Source organism: Vicugna pacos, chromosome 21 (genome assembly GCF_048564905.1).
Source record: "Vicugna pacos chromosome 21, VicPac4, whole genome shotgun sequence".
In the NCBI taxonomy this organism is placed as follows: domain Eukaryota; kingdom Metazoa; phylum Chordata; class Mammalia; order Artiodactyla; family Camelidae; genus Vicugna; species Vicugna pacos.
Window position 1 is genome coordinate 11,862,203 of NC_133007.1, and position 23,248 is coordinate 11,885,450.

Below are 23,248 nucleotides of genomic sequence, written 5' to 3' on the forward strand. Positions count from 1 at the left end.
CACCAGTTTATCTGCATGTTTGAAATCACTCTTCAAAATGCTTTCACATTAAACAGTGCTGTTTGGAAGACAGGGTCTTTTGTTATATTTTTCAGATGATATTGCCTTATGTCCTTCTATCCAAAGTCTGTGATTTTGGATAGATCTAGAATATGATCTAGAAAATATAAGATCTGTAATATCTTGTCTCTTAAGGGAATACTAAAAATACTACCTTCTAAGCAACTAGGAGTGTTGCTAATATCAATTCATTGGTTTAAGGAAGAATACAGGCATACCTCATTTTATTGCACTTCACTTTACTGAACTTCCCAGATACTTTACAAACGGAAGCTTTGTAGTAACTCTGGGTCAAGCAAGTCTGTTGGTGCCATTTTCCCAACAGCATTTGTTTGCTTCAAGTCTCTGTGGCATATTTTGGTAAGGCTCACAAAACTTCAGACTTTTTCATTATTATTTCATTTGTTATGGTGATCTGTAGTCAGTGATCTTTGATGTTACTATTGCAAAAAGATTATGATTCACTGAAGGCTCAGATGATGGTTAGCATTTTTTAGCAACAGAGTATTTTTTAATTAAGCTATGTACTTATTTTTAGACACAAAGCTATTGCATACCAAATAGACTGCAGTGAAGTGTAAACATAACATTTATATGCACTGGAAAACCAAAAAATTCTGGTGACTTGCTTTAGTATGATATCCCCTTTACTGCAGTGATCTGGAACAGAACCTACAATACCTCCAAGGTATGCCTGTACCTTGATTTTGCGCATCATGAAAATTCATGGGCTTTAAGATAAGACTACCATAAATTTGAATTCTGTAATATCATACTTATCAGCCCTATGACCTGAAATAATTTACTTAAATTTGTGAGTCTATTTCCTCATATATAATGTAAGGATGATAACAGTTATTTCTCATGGCTAATGTGAGTAAAATATGAAGCCAGGTCTATTAAATATCTAATACATTACATGCCACAAAGTAGATGTTTAATCCATGTAAGTTAGTTATCCTTCTTTTAAGTTAGTGGATAGAAGTGAGGAATTTTTATTTACTGTTAGAATAAAAGGCATAATTATGTGATACTAAATTGTATAATGTATTTTTACTGAGTAGAGCTGGTCATTCTATAATTATTCTTCTCTTCAAATTCTAGTTCCATATATTTTTCATTTCTAAAGAAATGTCATTTTTACAAGGCATTTCCTGAAATCTTGTATTCAAGCAACTTTCTGGTAGATACTCGCCTCACCTGCTTATTCTTCACCCTGAGCACACAGCTCAATTACATCCCCCAACCACCCCTATGGTTCTTGTCTAGCAGAAAAGGATGTGCACAGCTTCTAGGTCTGACTCAAAATTCCCCTGCATGTGATCTCTGGTCTTCTCCTCTTTATGTTGACTGGGATAGAAATGACCACAACAATGTTGCTGGAAGTCTTTTAAAAAATATAGTGGAGTCACACAATGGAAGTAAGGGCTGAACTCTATGATCAACAGAATATTAAGGAACCGATGTTGTGTAACTCCAAGGTTAGGACAGAAAAGGTACTGTAACTTCTACGTTAGTTTGCTGGTGAAAGTTAGCCATTATATCATCAGGGCACCCAAGCAGCACTACGTGGAGAGGAAGTGAAGTCTTTTGCCAACCACCAGCATCATTTTGGCAGCTATATGAATCAGCCCCTTGGAAGCTTCTCAAAGCTTTCAGAACCACCCAATGAAGTCTTCAGATGACTACATCCCCTCAGGAAATATCTGACTCTTCCTAAGAAACTTTTGGCCAGAATTGCCCAGACAAGCCACTCTCCAATTCCTGATCCACGGGAACCGGGAGATAGTAAGTGTTTTTCAAGACACACACAGACACAGAAAAACCTCTGACCTACACCTCCAACCATGTGTGAAACTTTAAATGGATCACAAATTCATTAAGAAAAAAAAATGACAAATTGGACTTCATAAAATTTAAACTTTTGCTCTTCAAAAGGCGTGTAAAAAATGAAAAGGCAAATGACAGAGTAGGAGAAAATATTTGCAAAACATTATCTGATAAAGGACCTTTATCTATATACAAAGAAATCTTAAAAATCAGTAAGAAGACAACTCAATTTTTAAATGGGCAACAGATTTGAATAGACTCTTGACCAAGAAATATACAGACAGCAAATGTCATATGAAAAGATGCACAACATCATTAGTCATTAGGGAAATTCAAATGAGTATCACAAAATACTATTATACACCAACAAAAATGGCTAAAATCTGAAAAACTGATAACGCCAAATGTTTAGAAGGACATGAAGCAGCTGACCCCTCTGTTGCTGATAAGGAAGGAAAGTGGTACAGCTACTTTAAAAAACAGGTTACTGGTTTCTTATAATGTTATAAACATACACTTACACTAAGACCCAGCCATTCCACTCCTACGTGTTTACCCAAGAGAAATGAAAGCATATATTCACCAAAGACTTGTTGTACTCAAATATTCATAGCAGCTCTATTCCTAATAGCCAATAGCTAGAAACAGTGCAAAGGTCCAATTACTGGTGACTAGACAGACTAACAAATCATGGCATATCTTTATAAAAGTTTACTACTCACAATAAAAAGGAACCAACTATTGACACAATATATATAAAAGTTATACACATATATGTATCTCTAAAGTATTGTGCTATGTGAAAGATGCTATATACAAAAGACTGTGCTATATGATCTGTTTTACATAAAATTGTAGAAAAGGCAACTATGGTGACAGAACACAGATCAGTAGTTGCCAGAGACCACAGGTGAGGGCAGTGTAAAGGGGCATGAGGGGAATTTGGTGGGGGTAGTGGAAATGTTTCATATTATGACTCTGGCGGTGGTTATACAGATGTATCCATTTGTCAAAATTCAATGAACCATACACGTAAAATGTGTACATTCTATCATATGTAAATTATACCTTCATAAGGATTTTTTTTGGTTTTGTTTTTTGTTTTTTTGAGGGGGAGGTAATTAGGATTATTTATTCATTATTATCATTTTTTAGTTTATTTAATGGTGGGACTGGGGATTGAATCTCAGGAACTCATGCATGCTAAGAGCGTGCTCTACCACTAAGCTATACCTTCCCCACCATAAAGTTTTTTTAATGAAACACTTAGAATAATGTCTAGCATAATAAGCACCCAACAAATATTAACTAAAAATACTATTATTTTTCTGGCAATCCAAGAAAGGAATGGTTTCATAGAGAGAAAGACTGAGAATTCTAAAATACTTTTTTCAAAAATAATACAAATTCAGAAACTTTCTTTTAATAAACCCTATCCTCTAAGCAGATAATACAAGGGTTTAAAGTAAAGATTCAACATTTAGCTCTCGTTTCTATAAAAAGTACTGAGCACAGAGCCAAATGAAGCATGACTCTCATGAGGTTGGTTAGCATCTCTCAGCAGCATTCATGTAGTAAACAGAGCAGATACCAGCTCTTTCAAAACAAGTGAGTTGATAAGGCAACAACAAAAAGACAAGTCAGAACTGAACAATGTCAAATGAGGAGTAGGACATGACATACCACTAAAAACATCTCAGAGAACCTGAAACTTCTTATTGAACACTTCACAAATACTTAAAATAGGAAGCAAGACAGCAAAGTTAGGCTGTCAAATTTAAATCGTTGCATAAGTGACACTGAGGACTATGCAACCAAGGAAACCAAATGGACCAAGTTCTCTTCTGCATCTAGTAGAAACTAGTCTAAGAGTATCAGAGACTAGGAACAGTCACCACTCCTCCCCAAACCCACCACACAGGCACACAGTCACACACACACATCCATCCGTCTTTGAGGATTATAAGTACAGCAGCTATATAAAGGGAGGGAACTGAGCACATTTCACTTCTCACCCTCTTCTGCTTCATCCTCCTGTGGTGACAGTGGACCCCCTGCACTAGTAGGTGTGACTGGTTCCTCCTTCTCAGACTCTCGCTGTAGACTCACCACTTCGTATATTGCATCTCCAGCACTGGTATGGCCTTTTCTCTCAGACTGAGAAAGACATAAACACGTGTTTCAACATTAGAAATCTGAAAGGAGCACTAAAAGATAGTATTTCAATGGTCATTAAAAAGAGCTGAAATGAAGAGCAGCACATCATGTTTGATCTACAGCATTTCTGAAGTTGAGAAAAAATTTTAAAGTATGTTGTTCTCCACATGATATTCTAAATGTAGCATTATTTTAACTAATACAATGAAACCTACTAACCATTTTGAAAGCATTCAATTTCTTTTATCAGAAAAATCTTCCTTGGCATATATCTGGAGAAAAATATAACTCAAAAGACACATGTACCCCCATGTTCACAGCAGCATTATTTACCATAGCAAAGACATGGAAACAACCCAAATGTCCATCAACAGATGACTGGATAAAGAAGATGTGGTGTGGAGGGGGGGAATACTACTCAGCCGTAAAAAAATAATGCCATTTGCAGCAACATGGATGGACCTAGAGATCATCATTCTAACCAGAAAAAGAAAAATGCCATATGCTATCGCTTATATGTGAAATCCCAAAAAAAAAGAAGACACAAATGAACTTATCTACAAAACAGAAACAGATTCACAGACACAGAGAACAAACTCATGGTTACCAGGGGGTAAAGGGGGTGGGAAGGGACACACTGGGAATTCAAAAATTGCACCTCTTGGGGAGTGATAGAAATGTTAACTGTCTTGATTGTGATGGTGGTTTCATGGGTGTCTACATCTATCAAAATTCATCAAATTGTACATCTGAAATATGCGTAGTTTATTGTACAGGAACCATACCATAATAAAGGTGTTAAAAAAAAAAAAGGAAAGAAAAACCTGAGGCACCACAGATTTTAGGGCAGACAGATAAGAAAGTGATGCTAGATTCTAAGGACTGACTACCTCACCCTGAGGTAAAGAGAGACCAGCTATAGTAATCAACTAATTTATACAAGTAGACAGTTTTCACCTTATAAATGGTTTACATTCTAAATCATTAAGAAGGAAAAATTAAGGCAACTGCCAATTAACCAATGTAGCATAGCCTACAAAAGCCCTAGATAAATCCGACCCTGCCTGTGTCTAGCCTCATCTCACAAAGAACATTTGTTACTACATTCCAGCCACTCTGGCCTTATTTCTGCTCTGGAAACGTTCAACTTAAGGCCTTGGGACATCCTTTTCCTCCTGCCAATACAGCTTTTTCTCCTACTCTCTGCTATTCCCATGAATCCTGGATCCTTACCTCTAATGTCACTTCTACAAAGAATCTAAACCAAGTCCCCATGGTTTTGATTCTCATCATGCCTTGTCCTTCCCCATCACTGTACTTACTACAATGTAACCACACATTATATTTTTATATTATTATGTTTACTTGTATAATGGCCATCTCTTCCACAAGAGAGTAAGCATCATACAGACAAGGATTATGTTGATTTTCAATCAGAAATAATATAGTACCTGACACATAGTACGTACTTGACAAATATCAGTGGAATGAATGACTAGACTAATGGTAAAACATGAATTCTGAAGTCAAATAGACCTGAGTCTGAACTTAACTTCACTACGAATAAGAGTGTGGTCTTGGACAAAATATTTAACTCTGCTGAATCACAGTATCCACATGAATAAAATGGAAATAAACCATCTCCAACATTATTAAGATGATTAAATATAATAATGCTTTGAACATATACCAAAGTACCTGGAATAAATTTATTATTATTACTACTATATTTTTATTATCACTATTATTATTACAACACCATGGTAGGCACTAAAGAACACAGAATAATACAAGTATAAATATAAATATTATCTCTAATATCTACCTGTACTGTAATCCATCTAAGTTATGAAAATATAACTATTTTAGTTATTCACTCTTTTCAAGAATTACTTCTGAGCCATAAATCAAATTTCAGGTTCACTTTCAAATTATTTAGAAAATAATAAAATTGTCCACTGCATTAAAAACAGAAAAAAAAAGACAGCCATGGTAAGTTAAGTGGTTATGTTTAAATCAACCAAGTATTTATTGCATTTCTACTATATTCAAGAAACAAGGAAAAACAAATCCCTAGAACAACCACTAAAATAATCACAAAAAGAAATATAATAAAAATAAAATACTAACTAAATGTTCAAATAATCCAAAAGATGGCAGCAAAGGAGAAAAAAAGAAACGTAAGATAACAAATAAGTAGAAAACAAATACTAAAATGATAAACTTAAATTTTAACATATCAATATATATGTGAATTACAAATCACCAAATATAACAATTAAAAGAGAATTCTGAACTTACATTAAAAACAAGACACAACTATATGCTATCTACAAAAAAACTCACTATAAATACAGTGGTATAGTCAAGCTGAAAGTAAAATGAGGTTAGAAGATACACCATGACAACAATAATCAAAAGAAAGCTGAAGAGACTATATTAATATAAGACAAAGTAGACTACCAAGCAAGAAAAAAAAATCACTAGGCATAAAAGACATTGCACTGTGTTAAAACAAGCAATTCAACAAGAACACTTGAGAATCTTATAAGTGTATGCACCTAGCAACAGGCTCTCAAATGTACAAAGCAAAATTTCATAAAAATGAAAGGAGATATGACACAACACTGTAAAATGATTATGAATCAATAAAAAATGTAAAAAAAAAAATGAAAGGAGATAGACATACCCACATTTGTAACAGGTGACTTCAACATTCCTCTCACAGTAATGAAAAGACATACAACACAACGTTACAGAAGAACTGAGCATCACCAACAACAGGATCTGATGTTTATACACCACTTTACCCAATAACAGCAGAATACACAGTCTTTTCAAAAGCACGTAAACATTCACTAAAACAAATCATCTCCTGGGTTATAAAAGAAACTTAAAGAAAATTTTTAAAACCGAAATTAAAAAATGTTTACTGAACATAATACAATTAAATTGGAAATCAACAACAGAAATATATCTGAAAAATCCCCAAATACTTGGGAATAAAACAACACTCCCTCTAAATAATCCATGGATCTAAGTCAAAGAAAAAGGCTCCAATTAGAAAATATTTTGAACTGAACAAAAATGAAAATACAACAAATCAATATTAGTGGGAAACATCTAAACAGTGTGCATAGGGAGATACAATATATATATAATATATATATATATTATATATATACACACACACTATATATATATAAATGCTTATATATATTTCAAAAGAGGCATCCCAAAATCAATAACCTAAGTTTCCACCTTAAGAAACTAGGAAAAGAAGTGCAAAATAATCTAAAGCATGCAGAAGTGAGAAAATAACGGTAACAGCACAAATCAATAAAATTGGGAGCCCAAAAAATTAAAAATCAATAAAACCAAAACGTAGTTCTTTAGAAAGAAAAATAAATTGGTAAATCTCTAGCTAAATTCATAAAGCAAAAAGGAAAGAAGATACAAATTACCAACACCAGGAACAAAAAAGTGGCTATCACTACAGAACCCATGACACCAAAAGGATAATACTGCAAACAGCACTATGCACATTAACTGGGCACCTTAGATAAAATGAACCAATACCTTGAAAGCCACAAAATAACCACACTTACCCAAGAAGAAATAGATAACCTGAAAAATGCTATCTCTACTAAACAAATTGAATCTGTAGTTAAAATCTTTCTGAAAGTGAAAACTCCAGGCCCACACGGTTTCAATGACAAATTCTACTTAACACTTAAAGAAGAAAATGACACCAATGCTAAAAAAAAAAAAAAAAAGTATTTTCAAGAAAATATAAGAAAAAGACTAATTCCCAACTCACTGCAGAAGGCCTCCATTCCTCCAATATCAAAGTAAAGAAGACATTACAAGAAAACAAAGCCACAAACCAATATCCCTCACAAAGACAAAAACCCTCAAATAATCGCAAATCAAGTCCAGCAAAACACATAAAAAATAAAATATTACGACCAGTGGGGATTATCCAGGGAATGCAAAATATGGTTCAATACTGGAAAAATCAATGTAACCCACCATATTCATAGACTAAAGAAGAAAGACTACAGGATCATATCAAGTAATACCGGAAAGAATTTTAAGAAAGTGCAGCACCCACTCATTCATGTTAAAAACTTTCAGTAAACTAGGAATACAAGGTAGTTTTCTTAACTGGATAAAGGATATCTACGACAAACCAACAATTAACATCATACTTAACAGTAAAAAACTAAATGCCTTCCTCCTGAGAGAACAAAGCAAGGAAGTACATTGTCACCACTCTTAGGCAAAACTGCATGAGAATCCTAGCTAGTGCAATAAAGCAAGAAAAGGAAAGAAAAGGCACATAGATTGAAAAGAAAGAAAGAAAACAGACCATATTCCCAAGCAATATAATTCTTTATCAGCAGTTGACAAACTTTTCCTATAAAGAACTAGATAGAAAATATCTTAAGATTTACAAGCCATATTGTTTCAGTCACTGCTACTCAATCCTGCTGTTGTAGAAGGTTTTCAATAATAGTAAAATATTTCATTTTCCTCTACAAGCATAATTTTCGTTAATACTATCATCTTATGTAGACCTAAATACTGTATCTAGCAACTGAGTTTCAAATACAGAATTTTTTAATAAATTCTGGAAAAAGTTGTTGTAAAAGACTCAGGAAAAAGTTGTTACCTTCCCCCTAACTGCCTAAAAGAACTTAGATAGAGGGCCTGTTCCAGCTATCAGGAGAGATATCTGCAAAGAATATGGGCTAGGTGTGGTGGGGGAAACTCAGCAGGGCCTAGAGAGCAGAAACCACTCTGTATCCCACTGTCTCGGCATGGCCCAGCAAACTTCCCTTTACCAAACCTTTGCTTTTCTATCTCCATATGAGTTACTTTTTTTCTCTTTCAAGTTGCAAAACACTAACCCTAACCCTAAACCTAACCCTAACGTTCTCTTTTGTCTTTAACGGAAGATGGTATTTAAGGTGAGGGCTCCGAACACAGTGACAAGTTGCTCCACTTTCCTGTGTCTTTCCCATGTGTGCATTTTATTAAACTTTTGTTTGACTTTTCTCCTGTTAATCTATCTCATGTCAATTTAATTCTTAGACCAGCCAGGAGAACCTAACAGAGTAGAGGAAATTTCTCCCACCCCAACACCCTCCTTGCCTGTTTCATGAGATTCTTTCTCTTTTCTGAATCCAAATTCTATTCCTGGCAGACTCAAAAAACAGGTAAAGTATTTAGAACAGTACTTCTGGTTACTGTTTTGTGCTGCTACATGATATAACACTTTGAGGCATGAGATAGTTTAAACTGTGCTACAATATGCAGAATAATTAAGACACAAAGATGACTTCCACATCCTATTCCAGTGCTATTCTAGAACTCTTTCTGGGCAAATAAGTATAATGTTAATAATAATATGCATAGCAAGCATTCAATCCTGGCAACAACCCAAGCTCATCACTTGAAAGGTCACTCTCTGGATCTTGGTAGGTTCCCTCTGATCACTCAGACCTCAGACATTTAAATGTCTCTTTCTTAGAGAGGCCTTCTTTGACAACCCCATATCCACTCAATTATCACAGCACTCTGCTGCTATCCACTGTCTTGCCTTTTGTTTGCCTGCCTGCCTGCCCATGTATTGACCTTACACTAGAATGGAAGCTCCATGAAGCAGAGACTTGATCTGCAGTGCTTACCATTATATCCCTCAACGTCTATAACAGTAATCTGTCACGGAGTAGGCAGTTATTAAATGTTTATTAAATGACTTAACTAATACATAAATGAGCAAACAATTCTAAACACAGTACGCATTACTCTCGCCTCCATTTTACACATAAAGAAGCTGAAGCTCACAGATACAGCTACCAAATGACAGAATGGGCAATTAGCCTCTCACCTACTATCAGAATCACATCGTTAATATTTTGGCTTACTTTATAGTCTACAGACATTATCTTACATGCTAAAATATATTTCGGGGGAGCAGAATTTGTCACCCCAAAATATGCCACATTAGCATGAAACCAAGCAGAACCTTGTGCGGCCCTCCCAGGTACAAATCCTTTCCGTGTCCCCCATTTCTTGTTTATAGGAAATAAGCTTCATTCAGCCTCCTAGACCTTCCCTGAGTTCAAAAGGGCAGATTCAAACAGTTGCTTATCAAGGCAGGGAGGGAATGCAGAAACAAAGGAGGAACAGCCAAGAAACCACAGTGCAGCAATGGGCAGTCTTGGTTCCTCCTCAAGGAATATACATAACAGTATCTTTGAGTTCTTCTGCAGAACTAAAGCCCCCACCATGCTGCAGATGGTAATTTCAGGCAGAGCACCATATTCCTGTAACACTGCCCTGTTACCTCACCACCAACCAATCAGAAGAAAGTCTGCTTGCAGTGAGATAAACTCAACTCTGATCACAACCCAAAATGATTAACTGCGATTAACTTCCCCTTTCTCACTTTAAAAAACTTCCACGGTTGAGCAGAATCTTCAGAGCTGGTTCTTGGACATGAGTCTGCCTTCTCCCCAGGTCTCCTGAATAAAGCAACCCTTCCTTTCCAACCAGCGAGTATTGGTTTTCAAGCAGTGAGCAGCCAAATCTGAGTTTGGTAACAAGCATAAGGATGAGCTAAAGGCAATCAAAACTCAGCAGATTCAGGAAAGCTGTTTTACCTCTCCCTCAACTGCCTAAATTTACATAGGAAAGGAAGCCTGTACCAGGAAGAGAGCTATTACCAGATACCTTTTTATCTAAGAAAGTTATCTACATAACAAGGCAACCTCTGTTTCCCAAACATCTCCTCTCCCTGCCTTCCTCTCCTTTGTATCCCTAGACTCCTCCCTTTCTTTGGCTCAGAATGGTATATAAGCTTCAATTATCAGTTGTCTTTTGAGTCTCTATACCTTTATGGGGCTCCCATATGTACATAAGTAAATTTTTCTGCTAGTAATGTCATACTTATTTAATGATTAGACCAGCCAAAGAACCTAGACCGGAAAAAGGGAACATTTTTCCACCCCTACAATATTACATCTCTTCTGTGATCAAAAAAAGGACTCACATATATCCTCAGAGTGACTTCTTTCAACCATCACTTTGTGTCACTCTGCTATGGTCCCTCCTTTGTCTAAATCCCGCAGCATTCTGTGTATTATTTTCATCTAGTATTTATCATAGCCTTCTTTATAAAATAGTAATTTTAACATATTTCCTTACTAATAGGAGGTGACACAAAGTTCCTTTGGGGCTAAGGGTTATATTTTAAATATATTATCCTTGTTGTGCCACTACCACAGATGCTAAAAATTAACTCTGAATTAACTTGAGTACAATAGTCACGGATTTATTTGTGCTAAAAATCTTTTATACAATTCACTAACTCAAATGTCATAGAATTTTAGAGATAAAAAAAATTCAGTAATACTATTAACCCACGTTCTTAGTTTATAATAAGGAAACCAAGGCTTACACAGATAAATGGGCTTCTAATAGGTTTATTTTTTTATTACCTACTGAGAACAAGCTTCACCTGACATTTATTTCATATACAAATTCAAAACATTTCATGTACTAAATCCAAAATATATGATACACACTACACAGCTGTATTGGAATAGGCAATTCCTTTTCAATCAAATGTAAATTTCACTATGTCTTTTTAGGACAGATGCTCCAATAACTAAATACAACTTAATTTGTTATTATTATTAGAGTTTAAAAATCTCCATAATAAGCAGTGACACATTTTTTTTCCAGAAAATTTGTTCATCATGATAATCATATATGCTGAGAAATTATTTAAATTATTTAAACCTTACCAACTCTACAACATATACTTTGTGTCTCAGGAAATGTCAGTCTGCATTAAAATACTCTGTGCTGGCCTCCAAATGTTCTGGATTTTCTAAACTTATCTAATGTAAATAACATTTCTTAAGATTATCTTTAAAATGAATATTATATAAGCACTTCTTTCTTCACAACATTTTTATATAATTGCCTCAAATTGTTTTTTGTAGCTTATCACACATTCCCCAAATAAGCAAGAATTCAAAAACCACCCCCTACATGTTTTCCTCCTGCTGACTCAGTTGACCCCTTGATAAACGAACTCTGTTTCACAATAACTTCATCTAATCAGCTAAATCTGCTCCTATTTTTCTTGAAACTCTATTCTTTTCATAGATGCCTAATTATGAAATAAAAGATCACTGAGTTCACTGAAGTAAGTGTTGCATTTTCCAAGCGATCTCCATTTGCTTCCACTTTTTCATGCTAATATAACTTTGCTGTTACCAATTTTTACTACATTTTGGCACCAGCACAAAGTCAAAAACATTTTTATAAGGAACAACACAGTTAAGAATGTTGCATACCATTATTGTGTGTGTGTTGGGGGGGAGCTGTTACCTCTGTTCATAGAAAGTCATTTCATTTCAAACTTTTGAACAGGTAGTATTTTAAGAGTTAATACCATAGTCTTAAGTGCAAGAATATTATCTGGACCTAAAGAAAGTACATCTGACTATGAATGAGCAAAATTTTGTTATTAAATGTCAATTACATTGCTACTTCCCCATCATACTCATGTGGCTCTCCTTGTCACATTACTCTCCAGGTGAGAAGCCTTTTGTTTTTATTTACTAAATTTTCAACACACCAAAAGAATATAAATCTTTAGATAAGAGGATTATTCCTCATTCAGGCTACGTGGTAATAATGCGTTCTTAAACTCCACAAAAGAACGACAAGGGAGAAGAATGCTAATACTTAATGAAAGGATCCCAAGTCACTTTGCCTGCCTTCTTGCTTTGCTTAACAACTATCGCATTACTTCTAAAATGCATTGCCAAAGAGTATAGGTAAGTAAGAACCCTGTATTTTCTGGCTTAATTTCAAATATTTAAAAACTAACTTTTCAGAATAAATCCTTTTCATTCAACTAATAATTCCTCAAGTTTTTGACAGTTCCATAATAAACCACCTATTCTTATTTCAGCACCCAGAATGAAACAGTGCTTCAATTTTCAGTTCAATAGTGTATTCAATTTTATTTCCTTTGATACAGTGTCATAGTGAGACACACTTTATAGAACAATATAAAGCAAATTTGAGAGTAAATGGTAGCACCTAAGTATTCCCACTATCTTATAGTTCTTTAGGCTAAATACAACCAGCAGAATCCAAAATTATTCTATGATTTTAAAAATTATAAAACAAAGCAAAACAAAAACACTACTATAAAGGTTATATTCTAGTAACTTTCCTATCAAAGAATCCTGCCAATAAATATCTTATGGATGACGGAATGCATAGCATTTATTTTCAGTAATAAGAAAATGAAGAAATAATATTTCATCAAATTATTTCTTAAGTAATTTATTAGTGGAGCAACAACTAATGTCACTACAGTTTAAAGTTATGAGTATCTCCAATATGAATTCTATTTGAGGGTACTTTAAAACTGTCATTTAAAAAATCACTTTGAAATGACATGATAAGAACATAAGATCTGAAGGAACAGAACTTTCCAAAATTCTAATTTTGTTTTCAGCTATTATAGAAGTCCTCCTATAAATCAAAAAAAAAATTTTTAAGGAAATATCAAGTGATGCATAACTTATTTTCTTATTGATATATAATGGCATAATAACACTATGTAAAGTATACAATGTATTGATTTGACACATTTATTTATTGCAATATGATTACCACTGCAGCATTAGCTAACACCTCAACTTGACATATCATCATTTCTTTTTTGCTGTGAGAACAATTATAATCTAGTCTCTTAAGCAACTTAAAAATTTGTAATACAGTAAAGTCATCCCTTGGTATCCATGGAAAGATTGGACCCACAACTCGTCCACTGATACCAAAATCTACAGATGCTCATGTCTCTTATATAAAATGATGTTTAGTCCAACTGGCCCAGAGTATCTGCAGGTTCTGCATCCATGAACTCAACCAACCAGGAAGGGATCCATGGACTGATCCACAGACCTGAATCCACCCTTGTACAACCCACAGACAGAGGGGTCCACTGAACTGTTGACTATAATCAGTATGCTGGCCATGAGATCTCCAGAAGTTTATCTACTAGTTGCCTGTTTGTACATAATTTCTTAACTATACCATTTCTGCAGAAATAAATTAGTTCACTTTTTAAAATATCTGTTATGCCGTTCCTCTAAAGGTTGGCAACAAAAGCTTTTCAGCACTTGACTTCATATTTTGATGGGGTATTGATTCAGCAGAACCACTAGCAGAAGGGTTTAGCTTTCAAACTCGGGAAAAAGCAGAGAGAGGTTAAATTTTCTCAATATTCTAATTTTATATATAAAACAAAATAAGTGTATCCTAAGACTTGGATTTGTATTCAGCATCTCTTTTGTTCCCAGTTATAAGGGGTGAATTATAACATTCTGTCTCCCACTCAACTCTCAAACAACTGCAGCCTGACTTCTGCCCCACTTCTCCTTTGAAACTGTCCAAGTTTTACAGTCCAAGATCTTTGATTCATATTTACCACTCAGATCCCTAGCTAACCTCCCTGCAGTACCTACTGCTGCAGGCATTCTCTCCTGCTGGAAACAATTTCCTCCCTTGCCTTTCCTGGACTCATTTTCTTGGGATTTTATCCCTAGATCTGTGCTTATCCCTTGACAATCACTTGGCTCATCTTCTTCCTCTGCCAATCTTATAAATGTCTCCTCATTCCACACTTGGCCTCAGGATAATTTCACCTACTCCAATTCACAATTCTCAAGCATCAACCACTTTCAAAATCTTTTATTTCCCAAGTTTAGGATACAAATATCCATCTACTTACTAAACCTGGAAGTCCACGGAAATGTGAAATTCAGCATATCTGAAACTACACTAGCTTTCCTCATAAGCCTCCAAACAATTCTCCCTGAAAGTCTCTCAGTCAAGAGGGTCAACAACCACCCAGTTACCTGGAAGTAACCCTAGGCTCCTTGTTTTACCTCAACCTCGCATCAAATCAAACACCAAATCTTGATTTTTACTTCCCTAATGCCTCTCAAATTCATCCCCACTGCCCCTCCCTTTCTTCAGGCCACGATCATTTCTTATCTTGGCCACAATAGCCTTCTTACTTCGTATTTATTGCCTCCAGTATCAATATCCTTTTCACTGCTGTCAGAGTGACCTTTCTCAATTATAAATATGGTATCATTCACAGCTTAAAATTCTCCCAACCTAAGGATAACGTACTAAGCATGGTAATGGTCTACCTATTTAGAATAATTACCCACCATGCCCACCAATGCTTCAGCAATATCTAATTTCCTACAGATCTCGCACATATCATGTTGCAACAGAGCTTTTATCAACTGACTCAACTGTTGTCTCTGACTGAAATGCCCTTCTCTGCCTTACCACACTTCAAAATCCTGACCTTTATACCAGAGTTAGTTATTCACTTATTGATTCATTTATTCATTTCTTTTAGGCTTAAAATACCAAGGATTCTGCCCAGAAAAAGAATACAGACTAGACAAACTAGTAAGTATTAATTAACATTATTACTAGCAATAATAGCTAACATTTATTAAGCGCTAACCAGGTAACAAGCACTGTCCTAAAAGATCTTACATGAATTCCTATTTATTCATCATGACAACTGTAATACTGTAATATAATAAGAAATACATATTTTGTTCTTCATCCTGGCTCCTGAAACAGCCATAGCAATATAGGTGAAAGAAACATCTTTTGTTCTATTTGGTGTTCATCTCACCTCTGAAATAATTCCAGAGCAACAAGGGTAAAAGGAGCATCTTATGTTATTCCTAACAAGCTTCTTTCAACCACCACCAGAGTTAAATGTTAACTAGGTGACTGATGGAAAATCCCTAAGGACACTGAGGGACAGGGAGGAAGCTGGACACCAGGGGAATCAATCACATGATTAGAGGGTTGTAACTTTCAGTCCCACCCCCAACCTCCAGGGACGGGAAAGGGGCTGGTACTTCAGTTAATTACTAATAGCCAAAGATTTACTCAATCGTGCCTATAGAATGAAGTATCTATAAAAAAAAAAAAAACCCTAACTTAAGGTGTTCTGAGAAATTCTGGGCTGGTGAACATGGAGTTGCTGAGAGGGTGGCAAGCCTGAAAAGGGCATGGAAGGTCACACCCCATCCCCCATACCTGGCCCTATGCATCTCTTCTACCTGGCTGTGCCTGAGTTTTATCCTTTTATAATAAACTAGTAATCTAGTAAGTAAACTGTCTTCCTGAGTTCTATGAGCCATTCTAGCAAATTATCAAACCTGAGGAGGAAGCTGTAGGAACCTCCGATTTATAGCTGGTTGGTCAGAAACACAGGCAACAACCTGGACTCGCAATTGGTGTCTGAAGTAAGGACAAGGGAGACAGTCTTGTGGGACTGAGCCCTTGACCGTGGGCTCTGTGCTAACTCCAGGTAGTTCGTGTCTTAACTGAATTGTAGGACATCCAACTGGTGTTGAGTTGGAGAATTAACTGGTATAGGAAAAACACCCACCCATCTGGTGTCAGAAGCCAAGTGGTGTGATAGTAGTAAAGTAAACAGAGTTTTCTTTTAACAACTCTATGAGGTGGTGTAATAAAAATTTCCCATTTCAGAGATGAAGATTATCCTAAGGTTAAACATGTAGGTAGCGGTAAGATGGAAAACAACCCAGAAATCTGACTTCAATCCAATGAAGTCAGCACCACTTCCACACTTTGCATATACTGTTGCATGTATCCCCAGTATAGTCTTTTTACCACTACGTTCTTCCCCACTTAAAGACAGAGAACATACATTACTCATTCATATATTCCCAATATCTAGCTTAGTGCCTACTGAGTCATAGGCACTCAATAACTGTGTCACAAACCAAACTATGCAGTGAAAACCATTTCTAAAATGAAAACAGGCCATCTCAGCAAACTAATTTCACTTCCTGTGATATAGGCCTTTGGCCTTACCTCCTCAATTTAGTAACACTTCATGTCAAGCAGGAATGCCCTCTTGATTTCCTAATCTTGACCCCTAATACAACCTAGCCTAAGGAAACAGTCTTATCAAACTCATTAACAATGAGGACAATGTGACTGGTAAAAGTTATTAAAGACTACGTCCTGGTGATATTTGCATTTCAACAGGTAGAAAAGCTTTAAATCAGCACCTAATAGTAAAATATCAGGCGGTCATTAGTATTAGAAAGGCTTTTGGAGAAGGGATCTTTTTGCAAGCAGTTTTCAAATGACTCTACATAAAGCATAAAGCTAATCCCCCCAGATTAGCATCACAGATGACTAAACGTCAACAGTTCAGAACCTGCTTTCTCAGAGGAGTAACCGTGCACTGCCAATGCTTCAACGTTACAAACTTAGATTTTCTTTATACACTCTTCACACACTGTAAACCTACTGTAATTAGTGATGTCGACAAAGATGATGCAAGCAAAGAAAGACAAGTTGAAGTGAAATACAACAAAAATGACCAGAACTCACATGGAAGTTTTTGGGAAAAAAAAATATTAATTTTAGTGTTGTGGCTAGCATATTTTCCATTTCCCATAAGCATTTCACAAGGACAATTTTTAGGGTCAAACTGCATAGGTTTAATTCCTGCTTTATCACCTAATAACAATCTTCCTGTGACTAACTGCTTATCTGAGAAATGAGAATATAATAATGGTACCTATACTTCAAAAGAGTTGTACTGAGGATATACACCATGTAGTACACTATTTAAATAACAGTTGCTATCATTACTACTGTTTACAGTAATAGTCAAAGAACTGTTATTGTTCTTTCCAACAAGAATGGAGAGATCTCAGTGAATACACTGAGTAGCAAGCACAGGAAAAACTTATCACAGAACTTAACATAACTGACATTTATAGAATGCTCCACTCAGGGGGACGATATAGCTCAAGTGGTAGAGTGCATGCCTAGCATGCACAAGGTTCCTGGGTTCAATTCCCAGTATCTCCCCAAAAAATAAATAAATAAATAAACCTCATTACCTCCCCCTACCAAAAATTTAAACAGTTAATTTAATTTAAAAAGGAAGTACAATACTCCACTCAACAACTGTAGAATACACATTCCTTACATGTACTCTCGGAACATTCACCAAAATAGACATTATACTGGGTCATAAAGTAAGTCTCAACAACTTAAAAGGATTCAAATCACACAGAGTATAGCCTCTGGTCAAAATTAAAAATCAGTATCAGAAAGGTTTAGAAATCAAACCATATACTTCTAAACAACCCTTATGCCACAGAAGAAGTAACACGGGAAACTGGAAAATATTTCAAATTGAATGAGCACACAAAAACCAAGTTTTATGGGTGTAGTTAAAGCAGTGGTTAGAGGAAAAGCTATAACCTTAAAAATGAAAAGGTGTTAGGGAAAAAGGGAAAAAAATTCAGTGATCTAATCTTCACATGAAGAAACTTTAGAAAGAAAACCAAGTTAAATACAAAGCAAAAAATAAAAAGGAAACAAAAGGAATCAACAGAAGATAAAACAGAAAAACAATAGGGGAAATCAATGAACCCAAAATCGGTTTCTTTGGGGGAAAATAAAGTCAATAAAATTAATAAACTTCTAGCTAGGCTGATTAAAAAAAAGAGAGAGAGAGAACATATGTTACCAATATCAGAAGTAAAAGCAGGTTCTATAGATCCTAAAGACATTAAAAAGAAAAAGGCAGTGTTTCAAGAAATAAACTAAGTATCTTTGATTAAGCTGAAGATTCCTTGAAAGATACAAATTACCAAAAATGACTCAAGAAGAAATAAAAATAGTAAACAAAATAACACAATATCTACTGAAGAATTTAAATTACACCACTGAAGTTAGAAACCATCTTCTTATTTGATATTCATTTAAATCAGTCTCACATTTAGTGGAGCTGAACATTATAAGTGAGTCTAATTTAATCTTTTTAATTCACATGAAATGGCATCACATAGTATCTTTAACGTTTAATTACTAAGAAATTCTTATCTTATGGTACTTATCATTCAGTCATTTAACATCAGCAGTTTTAAAAGTCTGAAAATAACATTTAATAATAAAAATCCACTCTAATGTATACATTCTTGAAATTTATATAAATTTCAAGGTTCTTATTTATCTTGCCAAATATATACGTAGGGGAAAGCTAACTTTTGTAGGGGGAAGGAAAGCTACCTTTTTATCAACTCTCAAAGAGGAAAAATTCTAGCAAAATAACTTATTAACTGTCACTAGAATGATGACAACCACTTTCTATACAGCTCCTTTATTCACTCTTATGTAACTCTGGATAATCCTCTGGCTCAAAATGACAAATGAATTTTTTGATAATCATTAACAATTAAGCTACCAAAAGAAAAGAAAAAAAAAAGTCTCATAATAAAATGTGAAAAGATACTCAGGAGACTAAAATTTTGAATACTGTTCATATAATCTTCATCAGAATACGCTACAAAAACTAAAAGAAAGAAAGAAAACAGTCCACACAGTAATAAAAGCTATGTTAAACCAAGTTCCAAAAATTTTATGAAAAATGAAAACCACAGCAATTTCAAAACATCTAGTACATGAAGCCTAACTGAGCATGACAAGTATTTTTAAAAATGAAAATGGTTAAGTGGCTTTTACATTTGTTCACTGTACTGATGCTTGCTTTCACCACACTGCATTTCACAAATTATAGCATATGAAGTAACAAACATTTTTAAACTTGGGAGAGAGGAAGCACTAAATAGGATGTAAAGGACTTCCATTTTTTAAACAACATTTTACCCTGATTTCATAAAACAGACACTATTAGAATTCAAATTATTTTTCACTTCTTTACAAAACAAAAAATATGTTTTACCTAATAACACTGTCTAATTTAGGGATGTCATAGAAACCCTAATTTTGTTTATTTACTATTAAAAGAATTTTATAACCTTACTGTAAGTCAAACTATACATTCATATAATATTATAGGTAGAAATAGCTATTATAATTAGTCAAGTATTATTTGGAAATTTTTTCATAATAACTTTATAAAGATATGTTACTTCTGTGCCCTTTTTGGTTTTAAATAACTGTATATAAAAGGAAGAAAAGCTGTTTTAGACATAGATTCAATATTTCTATTAAGTATGTTGATACTTTACAGGTACACATTACAGGTTTCTAACAATTTTTCTACATAACTACCAGTTTTCTTAACTTACATTATCTACATACAGATTTTTCAAACACTCCATTGGTTGACTCATGTATCATTTGATTATTTGAGGAATTTCGCTGCTTTCTATTGTTATTTAAGGAATTATGATGACATTAAAGAAAAAATGGTAGAAAAAAATATATGCAAAGAACAAAAAGGTCCTACCTGTTTCAACCTCATGAAGAAAGTCTCTGTGAAAGTCTTTCTGCTGAAATACCAAAATCGCTCATTTGCAGGGTACACACGTACTACTGTCTCCAGGAGAAAGCGGACAGGCTCCACCACCTCCGTGACTACCATGTCCACTGCCACAGTCATGTACACTCGTTTATCTGTAGTAGAAATTTTCTGTGGTTTATGCTGGCTTTATTATTACTTGATTATTTAAGAAAATAAAGTTAAAGAACTAAGGTTCTTTATAACCACGTAACCTTCCCTGTTTAATTTTAAATGTCTTATTGCCACTTTGAATAAATAGGTAATCAAGTATCTCAAGTATGTTTCTCAACACTCTGATCCCATCTTAATCAAAAGTCCAAATCTCCTCTGACAACTTTAATTTTTTCTTTCCCAAATCAGGTCCTTAATACAAGAAATGAATAAAATTAAAATTTTAGGACTTCTTTTACACTGAAACTATCTTTTAGATTTCCCAAAAACCCTCTGGAAAATCACAAAGACTTGCCTTTTCATCTTATAAAAAAGAGATACTAGAAATTACTAGGTTTGTTTGATGAGTTGCATGGGAAGGACTAGCAAATCCGAGGAGATACTCAACCTTCACTATGTTAAATCTGTATGAGAAAATGTCATTAAAATGAGTATTTCAATGTTCTATGCTTTCAGGGAAGTCCCTGAAGATTTGTCAGTATCCTTATTGTCCATAATATATACTGTTTATCCTCAGGAAAATCAGTGGCCAAAGCTCTAATGAAATGGTTCTGTGCAGTTTTCATACATATATATATGTACACACATATACACACACACACACAAAATATATATATATATATATATAATAGATAGCATATATATTATGTGTATATATATATCTGAGTCCTGGAAAGTGATTTTAGACTGCAACATTATACTGTTAACAGTCAAAATTTCAGTTAATATTTAGAATGTTTACTTGGCCATAGCCTGCCTTTAATTTGAATCCAGGATCTGCAAGGCCAGTGTCTGTTGGTTTTCTTTAGTTTCACTATGATAAGTTGAAATATGGCTTTATTTTATTTTATTTATCCTGCTTGAAATTCACTGGGGTTTCTGAATCTGTGGTTTGGTTTTTCCATATTATTTTGTCATTTCTCTGTTATTTTTAAAATATTTATTTCAATTTATTTTGTCTATCACTTTTAGTTCTCAGTTAAGGGAAAGTTCAAATAACCAAGCCTACCATTAGAAGAAACTTTCAATGGTATCTTTTTAAACCATTATACAACATCTATATTCATCAACTATACTTCTATTAACATCATCAAATTCAACAAAAAGGTATTACGTTCTTACTAAATACAAGCACTCTACCTGCCAATTCAAGAAAAACTAGGATTCTCTGGACACTGAACACAACCCAGAGGACCTCAGAGTCTCAGGGGAGAAATGCAGAGGGGTAAGAGAGAATCATATAAAATACAGAATACAATATACAACTTGTTACAGTGAAGAGGTCCAAGACATTCCATCTCTCAGGGCTGCAACTTCTGTAGTTCTTGATTCATAACTCCTGAGTCATTTATAATTTCAAGGATACTATTTAAAAATTTTAGAAATTAGGTCAACATTTTTGATTGGCATATGAAATGATTTTAAATTTAAAATATATTAGCTTTCACATCAGCATATTTTATAGTATTATATAGTTTCTTTTAATAGAACAAATAAATTTTTAAAATATATTTTTAAATTGAGGACCAAGTAAGTATTACAATACAAAATGAAACTGAACTATGTGTTAACACTAAAAACAGATAAAAACGTGTGCTTTGGCAGCACATATATTAAAAACAGATAAAAACTGCTTTTATAAGTTATTATTTGAAATTTCTGAATTTTATTCTTCAAAATTATCAACTGGCTTATTTTTTCTATTTTTTATGTTGATTTTTTGAATGATTATAAGGAAGAAGTTTACATACTGGTATTCACAAGCCTGTATCCAGAAATAACAAACTGTGGGTGTAAAGATTATTTATTCCTAATATATGAAAAGCTAAATTTTACATAATCATCTTTATTTTTTTCTCTTTTTAGCCTTCAGTATGAAATAGCTTGATGTGTGATCAAATGCATGCAACTTATGAAACTGGTAAATACTTTTGTTAAGGAAATTCAAGAATAACTATCATTTAATGCTCTTCCTTAATATATTTCTATATCAGTATTCACTAATGCTCCTGTCTTTAACTGAAAGTCTACTGTGAGTATAAACTAAATAATATAAAATTAAAGATCAAACAAGCGGATCCTTCACTCTCTAGATATAAATTATTGATTGAATCACATTAAAGCATTTAGTGTAAGATTATAACTCAAGAGGTAAAACTAAATTTCAGTTTAAAGGCAGGCAGTAGAGGAGCAAAAAAATAAGATGGGCAATTAACAGATATCTGGATAAAATAGGAATAAAAATAAGTAACAATGGGAAAAATGACAAATGTGACTATTCACAACTTAAAAATTCTGCTCAACACTAGACATATTAAACAAAATGAAAAGGTTAACAACTAGGGGAAGAGTATTTGCCAGAAATGAAATCCTAAGTATATTTTACTAAGATCCTAACGGTCAAAAGACTAGACTGAAAAAGTAGTAAGTAAGAAAAGATAAGCAATCTGTAATACAAAGAAAAAAATTAAAATAGTTATCAAAGACATACAAAAATTCCAGAATTTGTTTTCATCATTTCTTTCGTATTTTTCCATCATTTCTCCCTCAAACACCTCTACAATGGAATATGAAATACAAAGCCCAAAT

General features: G+C 34.1%; 1 protein-coding gene across 5 annotated transcripts in view; it reads right to left on the reverse strand.

Moving 5' to 3' along the window:
• The window catches only part of RABGAP1L (RAB GTPase activating protein 1 like), a 569,757-nt gene that overhangs the window by 445,959 nt on the left and 100,550 nt on the right, over nt 1-23,248 (reverse strand). For all 5 annotated transcript variants that reach the window (XM_031688779.2, XM_072946070.1, XM_031688780.2 and 2 more), the window contains exons 10-11: nt 20,435-20,601; nt 3,906-4,047 (exon numbers count right to left, since the gene is read on the reverse strand). In XM_031688779.2, coding sequence (XP_031544639.1) covers nt 3,906-4,047; nt 20,435-20,601 — 309 coding nt within the window. The remainder of the gene's footprint in view (nt 1-3,905; nt 4,048-20,434; nt 20,602-23,248) is intronic.